This window comes from Scomber scombrus, chromosome 5, assembly GCF_963691925.1.
Source record: "Scomber scombrus chromosome 5, fScoSco1.1, whole genome shotgun sequence".
Lineage (NCBI taxonomy): Eukaryota > Metazoa > Chordata > Actinopteri > Scombriformes > Scombridae > Scomber > Scomber scombrus.
This window is the reverse complement of record NC_084974.1, coordinates 1,338,016-1,348,482: the sequence shown is the minus strand read 5'-3', so window position 1 is coordinate 1,348,482 and position 10,467 is coordinate 1,338,016. Positions and strand designations below refer to the sequence as shown.

The following is a 10,467-nucleotide window of genomic DNA, read 5'->3' as shown; positions in this document are numbered from 1 at the left end:
TGTCTTTTCTCTTCCTGTTAAGTGGTTTCACATGTTTGGTGACTCTTTTTAGATGTGTTGAATCAGGTTTCATGCAGTGCTTCCTGTTTTGTTTTCCCAAAAAATCCTGGAATGACTCATCATTCCAGAGAATGGAGTTACATTCATGACGCCAAACTGGCAATAAAAATGTGGGAATTAAGAAAAAAATTTTAGACACCCAAATGTGAACAAATAGGCTAAAGAAAAATAAGAGCACTACTCTCATTTGTGACATATAACTGACCATTTGAAGTTATGTATGTACATTTTGAAGATATATATTTTATGCAGCCACATGACTGATGTGTCAGTTTGTGCAGTTCCTGTGGGCAGCCCCCAAAGGGATATCAGAACAGGAAGTCAATCATCTGACCTAAGTGTGACTGACTATACCCGCTTCAGTGTGGGTCAAGGATACAAGCAACTCCATGTCTGTTGTCTGTTTGTACTCTGTGGTAAATCAATCAAAAGGATGTAAAGTATTCAAATGTAGTGGATGATAGGAGATACAGCTTCATCAGTTTATCTAGAAATACATTACTAATTTAACTCTTAATCAACTGGGGAAGAGGGATATTCATACCACATCTCTAGACGTCTGGCCAGTTGTTGCTCACATGTGTATCAACTGACTTCACCATTCTCAGACACATTCACTTATTGTGTACTTTATCAATACTGCTATTTCATTAAATGTCTTCTTCTCTGTATTGTACAGATGCTGCTTCTGTGCACAGCCTCTATCAGTAGGTGTCTGTCCCTCATTTGTGGTTCTTGCAGAGATCTTTCACCTTCTTTCTGCAAAAGTATTTCTATATTATTCATCTTATTATGTTATTAAATACTGTAAGACACATTTGTGATTTTGCAGTGAATAATTACATTTGACTCAACCTTAACAACATCCACAATTATTTAAATGTAAGGTAATCACTCATTTCTTGAGTCTCCATATTATTTTACTTTATTCTTCTTCTCCATAGTTATTTGGCAATTGACAATTTTACACACAAACATATATGATTAACAAAATATGATGCAATGTTACAGACTTAACTACCAAACAGTAAATAAAGTCATTTAAAAAAAGGTCCATCTACTGCAGAGGTGGCTTAATTATTTCACAAAGGTTTATGTGGCTGCAGGTTTTCATTCCAACCAAGCAGGAGCACACCAGGCTTTACTCATTTAATCAACTGATCTCAGTCTTTAGACTGTTGATTGGTTGAATCGTGTGTGCTCTTGATTGGTTGGAACAAAAACCTGCAGGCACATGACCCTTTATGCAATAGCATGCCTTATCTTCTAACACAGATGAGACATTATAAGTAATTGAAAAGTTAGTAAATTATTTAGTAGTCATAAGAGTTTTGGGTTGCTGGATGTGAAAAATCTTTTTTTTTTGCAAGTGTTTATCCTACTTCTGCACAACTTTCTTTGTCTTTATAATTACTTTATTGGAGGAAGAGCTTTATTGGATTTTGAACAACTTACCTTCTATCAGCAGGGAATCTGGACGAGTATCAAACAGTTGACAACTTATTGACATTTACAACAGACCTGATAGCTTATTAGAAAACAGTGAGAAACCATAAGCTATAATACGCATTAAGAACTTACTCTCATTCATAACAGCACTTTGGAGCATGACAGGACATCTTGCATGATGAGTATATATTTTTGCACATATTTTACTTTCACTTTTGTATTTTCAACCTGTGTCAAATTAAAATTGCAGGACTTTTACTTGTACATTGCTTGACATGAGGTTAGTGATAAGAAAGTCCCTCCTCACACCACCAGGAAATGAAACTTAACAACAGTTTTATCAGAGAAGTTGATGAATGACCAGTCATGTGCCTTAAAGTTGTGTTTACTGGAGGTTATAACACAGTAACATGGCCGCAGCCTATCATGGCACATTTCAGCGTGTGTTTGTGTGTAGTCCAATCACAGGCTTAATCATTGTCAAAGGTAAAAGACAAGGATTCAGTAGCAAAGTATAGACCTGATACCAAATGCTGTCAATATTCAGTTGTGGTTATTGTGTTATCTCACAATTCCATGCCTAATGAAATATCTAAAACCCAGAACAAAATCAGTTCAATCTAAATGTCTTCAGTCTCAACAAAAACTGTGAGTCAGTTCATCTGAAAATAGCCATGCATCCTGAGTCAGATATAATAACAACAACATCAGGACAAAAACTAGTTGAGTTTAAGTATCTGTATTGATTCTAATCTTTCCTTTACATGTCATGTAAAACTAATATTTGTAAGAGTTAGATGTAATTTAACGTAAGTAAGCACATACAGCTCTGACATACAGAATGATCATCCGCACTGAGCTGGACACAGGCATGGTAAGATAAAGACGTGGTAAGAGGAGACTGTATCATCACTGTTCCAATAAGTTCTTTCAGTAAGTCAGCCGTTTCTGCAACAGCATCAACAGACTGGAATTTACCATCATTGCACATTAGGGAACACTTACTGTTCCTTTACTGGTAGCTCATTATAAATAGGAACATTTGACGAGTTTCCTCTACTGTTTTGTTTTGTCTTCCTTTATCAATCCTATTGTTAGTCTGCGCATGTTAATTCAGTTCTAAAATGTCAGTTTATGTATCTTAGGCTCACTGTGGCTCATTTAGCTAATGCATCACTGTGAATAGATGCAGTAGACTCTTGTATCCACACGGATTATATTGTAACAGTTAATTGTGATCTGTACGACTTTAAATTCACTCTGATACAAAATGTGAAAGGAGCACTCCAAGACACTGGAGATCAGCTTTAATGTCTTCAGTTGTTCAGACCAGAAACTTACAGAGTCACCACATCATGTACAAAAATATTCTACAAATGAACACCCCTCCCCTCCCCCAAAAAAAAGAAACAAGAAAAAAAAAACACCAATCCACCAATGACAGTCTACAGTGTCTAAAATCTCTATATAACTCTTATTAAAGAAGTACCTATTAAAATGCTCTAAAAATTAACTGTATATTAAATACAACCAACAGCACTGTATATACATACATGCATTAGGTCACTATAATGTTTCATTGGGTTCCACTGTGCTGGTGAAGCCCATTACATTCAGACACATTCAGTGAACATACATTGTACTCCTGCCTGAGGAAACACAACACACACACATACAGTAGCCACATCCTGTTCAAAGACATTGTGCAAGAAGGCACAGAGAAAAGACACACATCTGTGGCTATAGCACATGTTTCTTTATACTTTAATGAAACCATTATTGTTCAAAAAGATATTTTTTTTCAATATGTCATCAGTGTGTGGAGGTATCCACTCAGTGGTTTTTTACATGTGATTGATTATTTCAGCTGAAACAGGCACGTGACAGCGCTGTTTGCTGCATTGTGTCAGGTACTATTGCAGTACGAGGCAAAGTATGTCAACATGGTGGTTAGGAGTCCAAAGGAGGTCACATGACATGCAGATTAACTTTAAGAATTGCATGGATTGATGTGGAGTATCTTATTTATACCAGGACGTTTAAAATACACTTAAGTATTGTTTGTCATATTTTGGGGAGATACACTTTTTGACTAAAGGATCAGTTCATTCAAATTACAATAATACATATTTGTGTATAACCTCTGGTGGTATCTACATGCAAACACGGCTTTGAGATATTACTCTTAGATTTCTGCCTCCACCCTGTGTGAAGCAGTTTTCATGGAAGTCCATACAATAGTTGGTGAGATACTTTAGTATGGACCAAAGTGGTGGGACAAATGACCACACATTGCCAGCTGTAGAGCCACGCTGTTAGTGTGGATACAAATTGAACAGAAACTTCCAGAAACAGTGTCAGTGTTTACTCTGGATCACACACACACTCTCCTGCCAACAGGTTTTATTGAAACTATCTCTCTGTGAGAAAGTAGTTATGATAAAAATCTGTCCACATAGTGTGTTCTGTAGATTATCCAGAGTAACCAGGACTGCCACTGTTTCTGAAAAGAGGTATTTTTAGATTTTTTTTTTAAAGAAACCTCATAGACAAACATCTAAAAGAAATCTGTGTGGATAGATCACTAAAGCTAAATAAATATATAATGCATTTTTACAATTTGAGCGAACCGACCCTTTAAATGTAAACTCTATGTTGGTGCTATCTTTGTCAACTGTGGAATAAATGTTTCACTTCTCTAATAATTAGGAGGAGCCGTAGCCTTGTAACAGCTGAGACCAGCAGCCTTCCAGCTATGACGATGAACTCCACAGTGATAAAGCATTCTGTCCACTGATATGCAGTCAAAGCTTTACATTCATTGAGAAGCTTTGAAAAGCCAGTGGTTAGAGAGTAGAGGGAAGTAGTTCATAAGAGAAACCTGCTAACCAGCCTGATTGACAAACTGAGACTGGATTCAAAGATAAATCCATTGTGATGTAATGTCATTGTCTCACCTGCTGACTGGACTTTGACTGACACCTCACCAGAATGTGAGGTATTATTATCATTTTGTTAGAGTCAGTGCTTGACTGTGTTCTGATTGATGGACTGATGTATTATACAGTTCTCATTTATGCACATTAACAGTTCCGACCCTTTGATTCCTCCTTCCCTTACATTCTGCATCATTATGCTTCCAACCTGCTTTGGCAGAACTGGGTTTAACTATGGTCACGGCCCCATTAAATAAACTAGAATTTGGACTTTATAAAAACAACAAAAAACTTTATATTATCTTCAAGATAAATTGGCTGACTTACACTCTGACGGCAGACAGATGTCAACAGTACCAGCACTCTGTTGCAAAGAGGACCAGCCCAGATATTAACATGTGGTCTGAGTAAGAAACACTCAGGATCTGAATGCACACAGAATACATCTCAAGCTGCCTATCAAAAAGCTGCAAAGGAAAAATAAGCAGAACTCATCACTGCATGGCTACAGCATTACACTCAGGGGACTTCTACAACATGCAAGATTAGGGTCACATGACCATCAGGACTAAGTAAGGTAGCACAGTGTTAGCAAACTTCTCCACTGAAGGTAATTAAACCTTTTGAATGAAATTACATTACCGATGTGTTCAGCACCCTTTATGTTTTTTCTATTAGTGTTTTTCCAAGAGTGGGACTTCACAACCCTGAGTCTTTGAGAAATGTTACGGCACAGGCTCGTACTGTTCTACCTTGCTTCGTTGCTGAATTTAAGTATGTGATTGAAAAATCGCCATGTTTGGACGTACATCATTATAATATTAAAAGACTTCAGTTTCAATTTGAGTATAAAATATTTGCTAATGTGCACACAGAACACACAGAAGTGAAACTTACTATGTTGTCTGCTTGACCAATCAGGGGCAACAGCCCATGACTGTGTCCCTCTGTCAAATAACCCTCCCCTTGCATGTCTTAGTGGTCTCTACAGAGTATCCACATCACTTTCCATGATCTGAACAAACTCTATCTTACTTGCATATTGCAATTTGTTCACAATACAAAGAAAAAGAAAGAACTTATAGATAAGATAAGGACACTTATTAATACCTGGTGCATAACCCTGTGATCAGATGGCAATATCATGAGAGCATATCCACATATAGACCAAGGTGAAAACAGGCTGTATATTCTGCTCTAAATATGAATAAAACTCATAAATGGAGCAATGACAATTCAGCTATTGTAAATTGTAGATTTTATCTAAGGTAAAGCATCACATTCAAATTCCAAAATACAAAGCAGTTTCTAAGAGCACATTTCCCATCAGCTGCTGTATTTGTACATGTATGGACAGTGAGCATGCAGGCCCTGATGACAGTGATCTCTCAGGCAGTGATGATGATCCCAGGGCCTTCACCAGGAGAAGAACAGAGCGAGCAGACAGAAAATCAAGAATGTTGGAAGACAAGATAGTGCACAGGAAAGAGAGGGGAAGGGGAAACAGAGGCATAAAAAAGGGATAAATTAAGAATCCAAGGGAAACCATGGAGATCAGGCACGACAGGAACAGGTGAAGGTGGATCAATCAGCATCCAGGGGAAGGAAGCCACAGAGAAAGGAGAAAGAAGAAGTGAAAATCAGAAATACAAGACAAAGGGCTTCAGCAGACTGTGAGAAAAAATGATAAAGAGTCTGGAACAAAACTGATTAAAGAAGAGAAGTCTAACTAGATCTTTCCTTAAAATACAAAATCAGCAGTTACATTAAAAAAAAAAGTAATTTATATTAATCGATACTCAGCAGGACAGCTTCATCATATTTCACTTTTTTTTTTTTTTACAAAATTGTATTTACAACATTTTCCATTTTCCATTTTATTTATTGTTTCCTTTTACCTCCATCTCATTCGTCCTTTCTTGACATAAAAATGCAGTTGTTTATTGACTAAATAAAACGATGTGCACTCCCTTTTTAAGTATTGTGTTATTGGTGTCGTCGGTCGGTTCACCCAGGACTCTCGTTCTATGATACATACTCTGGTGTCTTCCAGAAGTGTCCGGGGTGAGACAGTCTGCGGTTCAGTTTCGGGAGCTTCTCCAGCATGTCTGCCAGCTGGGTGAAGGTCGGCCTGCCGTCTGCTTCGGATGACCAGCAAGCAGAAAGGATCTCCTGTTGGGACATAAGCAGGAGAATTAATACATGATACATGTTTAAACTTTTGGGTTTGTATTGATAGACGGGCTGGATGTTCACTTTATTTACAAGCTTATAACCCAACTGTGACGGCTTGAATCACCAGCAGGCAACCACCATGACACTGATGCAAATATGTTGAATGCAGAAGTTCTTCTGAGGATGTTTGCTTCAATACACACCAGACTGTACTGAAGTCTACAGAGCCTGACAAAGATTTGTGTGCACTAACTCCTAGTTCAGGTGGAGTCTTGATAGATACTAAACCAAACAATCAAAGACGACATCTGAATTCATTGCACTGCTATCTACTTACCGTAAAAACTGTTGTATAAGTAGCACCGGTGTATAAGACGCAGTATATTTTAGGAGGTCTCATGCTGGGAAAAACACTTTTCTATTAAAGACTGGTTCATTTGAATGCACCGGTAGTTATTCATTTATAATCACATACTTTTCAATTTACTTTTATTTGAAACACAATTGAGGTTTTTTAATGAACATTGTGGTTGACTGCTGAGTGTTGTGGATTGTTTGCTTTGCACTTATCTTGTACTGCCTGAGTCTGTATGTTGGCTGTTTTTGTGAGAAGGTGACATTCAATTTCCCCTCTAAGGGATTAATAAAGTGCTTCTTATCTTATCTTATCTTATCTTATTAACTCAGACCTTGTTCAGGTTAGGCTGAGTTTCAATTAAATATTTTAAAAGAACACAGTAACTTTACATATTTAATACAATGTGTCCCAAAAACTCTTCATCAGAGATATTGCACCTGAGTCACTGTACGTCTCACCAAGCACACTGTCCTCAGACTCTGTGTCAGTCCCAGATTCAAACAAAGCATCATCCTCTGTTCCATCCAGTGGAAAAACAACACAGTTAGTGAATCTTTTATTCTTCAGATCTGTGCTCATACTGTGTGTCTCTGCCACAGCTCAATAAAAGCTGCTCATCTGTGCGGATGATCCTTTGGTTATCTTTATAGTTACTGTTATAGTTATCATTCTTAGCACAGACAGCCTTTTACATATCTATAATCACATCCAGACCCAACCTCTCTCTGTATTTTACTCCTGTATAGTACACACTGGTGTATCAGACGCACCCCACTTTTAAATGAAAAGAAATGGCGTTTAAGGTGACTCTTATACATCAGTTGTTTTTACAGTAGCTAAAGTAGCCACATAACTCTAGAACCTAGAACTCAAGAGCACAAACTACTAATTGATATGCACATACTAAAGTAATTCAAGGTAATGAATGACTGTATGCAAGAAAGTTGCTTTTCCATTGTGTGTGTTGGTAGTCACTTTTGAGAGTCTTTTTTTCAATTCATTTTATTTATTAATCCCTCCCGTCTGACGATATTCAATGTTATTCTGAGATGTCAGTGAGTGGTAAACTTATAGTTAGGCTTCAACTTCTCCCTTTAGGAACCTGATCTTTATGTTCTCCCACAGGTTTGTGTTACAGACTCACCGTGACTTCTTTGCCCAGGTTGGCGTCTGCCAGCACCTGCTTGATGCCCTCATTGCTGCCTATTAGCCAGATCTCAGCTTCCACAGGCTGGTTGATAATTGGCCAGTGTCTGACCTGCAGCTCATACCAGATCGTGCTGAAATTAGACAACAAAGATCAGATTAGGGAAACATCTACATTCATATGTCATGTGAGTCTAAGAAAATATGTTTTAAGGAAATAAAGTTTTCAAAAACTGGGCAGACAGTTTAAAAGACGACAAGGCTAAAAGTCATAGAACATGTCTGGCTGCATTTTTGAGCTGAGCTTGTAAGGTCAAAATAAAAATAACTGGTGTGCTAACTTTCACCAGCAACCCTTGATTTGAAGGATTCAAACTTCATCAACAGAAACACTGACGGGGCAGTAACTGCTATATGAAAAACAAAGTGAAGTTATAAACTTTGTATGTTTGTTGCCAATGTAGCAATTAAAATACCACAAAAACAAGTGTCTGTTGAATTACCTACACAGGCTGTTTAGATGAAATCAATATCAATCAATACCATATAAATAATAACTCAATACCCAAAAGCGTAAACGTCAGCAGCTTCAGAGAAAGGCAGCTGGTCCTCATCAACCTCTGGGCTCATCTTCCGAACAATCTCTGGAGACAGGTAGTAGATCCAGCCTTGAGGTATCCGCAACACGTTCTTTCTTCTAAACACACACACACACACACACACACACACACACACACACACACACACACACACACACACACACACACACACACACACACACACACACACACACACACACACACACACACACATATATAGTATAAATGCTGACAACACCCACAGCTTAGCAGAGACATTGATCCATCTTTTAGAAAATCTTTAATTTCACTCTTACCTGCCTTCTTGTACCACCCCAGACATCCCGAACAGGCCAAAGTCTGTGATGACCACTTTGTTTGTATCACAGAACACATTCTTAGACTTCAGATCTTTGTGAATGATGCCCTTCGCATGAAGATAACCCATTCCCTGTCAAAGACATAGATTTACTGAACACAAGAAAACTTCAGAGAGTGTATGATGAGCTGATATTAAGCAATTGTATTTATACCATAAAGTCCATTTGTGTAGAGCTTGTCTGTAATTACAGCATCTTTCAAATTATTATTGCATCAAAGTTTGTTTATAGAAAAATGAGACATAACCTGTTTATGGTTAGCATCATGCACTGCTGTGTGCCAAAGAGTCTTTTTTTTTTTTTTTTTAAATGGCACCACTTGAGGTGCCAATGTCGAAAAAGGAGAGAAGATTGTTCATCTCATGACCAAATAACCTAATCCACACCTCTAAATCTTACTGATGAACTCATATCTCATCTGTTTACTCCATACACAAACACAAATGTAAAGATAATTGTTCAGATACATTTGGAGAGCAAAAAGCTCTAGGTTTGGTACCAACACTGATGCAGTGGTACCAAAGCTGGCAGCCTTTAATGTGATGACAAGACCACAGGAAGCTGCACACACCTACTGTGCCCAGGTATTGTTTACCAAGAAATACTCCCTGCAGATAATTCCCTCTAAAATCCACACATTTAGCATCCAGACATGAGATAATATCAATCTGCTACATTTACTTTTGGAAAAGCAAAAAAAAAAGCAAATATTCAGTCTTTTCAAATCATCATAAAAATAATGATATGAAGTTACTGTGATACATTTCTTACGTATGGATAACACAAATGACCCAATTATACTATGTAGTGTAAAGGCGTATCAGGCATGTAGTGTTTCATATAGTGGCAGAAATCATCATGTAGGCTGAATGCTGTTAGTTATGTCCATCTCACACAGTTTAGCTGCTTACCTTTACAATCTCCTGTGCAATCTGTCGGGTTTTATTGATGTCTAACAGGTGACTTCTTTCTCTTACAACAGAGTATAAAGTCACACCTTTACAGAAACTGCAGAGGAAACACATACAGTGCTGTTACTACAAATAAATGAATCACGTGCAGAGAAAAAGCATGTAGGCAACAGCTTCAGATTTAAACATTTGATGCTACAATTGTTCCTGAAGTGGAAATGGAGGAACAATAACGGTTCCTGATGTAAACATGAATCATCTCTACCTTGTGATGATGGCGAGGTGAGGCGGGGCCATGCAGGCGCCCATGAATAGGACAACGTTCTCATGCCTGGTCTGCCTGTAGTTCATCACCTCCTTCTTGAAGAGCTTCAGGTGATCCTGGTTGTTGCCGTCTATCTCCAGAAGGCGAATGGCCACCTCACCGTGCCAGCGACCCTTGTGCACTTTCCCCCAGCGACCCTGGAGAGTCAA

The 10,467-nt window shown here is 38.0% G+C and overlaps 1 protein-coding gene across 3 annotated transcripts in view; it reads right to left on the bottom strand.

The window, feature by feature from the left end:
* Positions 1–2,829: 2,829 nt before the first annotated feature.
* Positions 2,830–10,467, bottom strand: part of LOC133980623 (kinase suppressor of Ras 1-like) — a 54,817-nt gene continuing 47,179 nt past the window's right edge. For all 3 annotated transcript variants that reach the window (XM_062419382.1, XM_062419383.1, XM_062419384.1), the window contains 7 exons: positions 10,259–10,455; positions 9,994–10,090; positions 9,020–9,153; positions 8,690–8,821; positions 8,123–8,258; positions 6,484–6,617; positions 2,830–5,859 (listed from right to left, as the gene is read on the bottom strand). In XM_062419382.1, the coding sequence (XP_062275366.1) occupies positions 5,772–5,859; positions 6,484–6,617; positions 8,123–8,258; positions 8,690–8,821; positions 9,020–9,153; positions 9,994–10,090; positions 10,259–10,455 (918 nt within the window). In that variant the 3' untranslated portion in view covers positions 2,830–5,771. The remainder of the gene's footprint in view (positions 5,860–6,483; positions 6,618–8,122; positions 8,259–8,689; positions 8,822–9,019; positions 9,154–9,993; positions 10,091–10,258; positions 10,456–10,467) is intronic.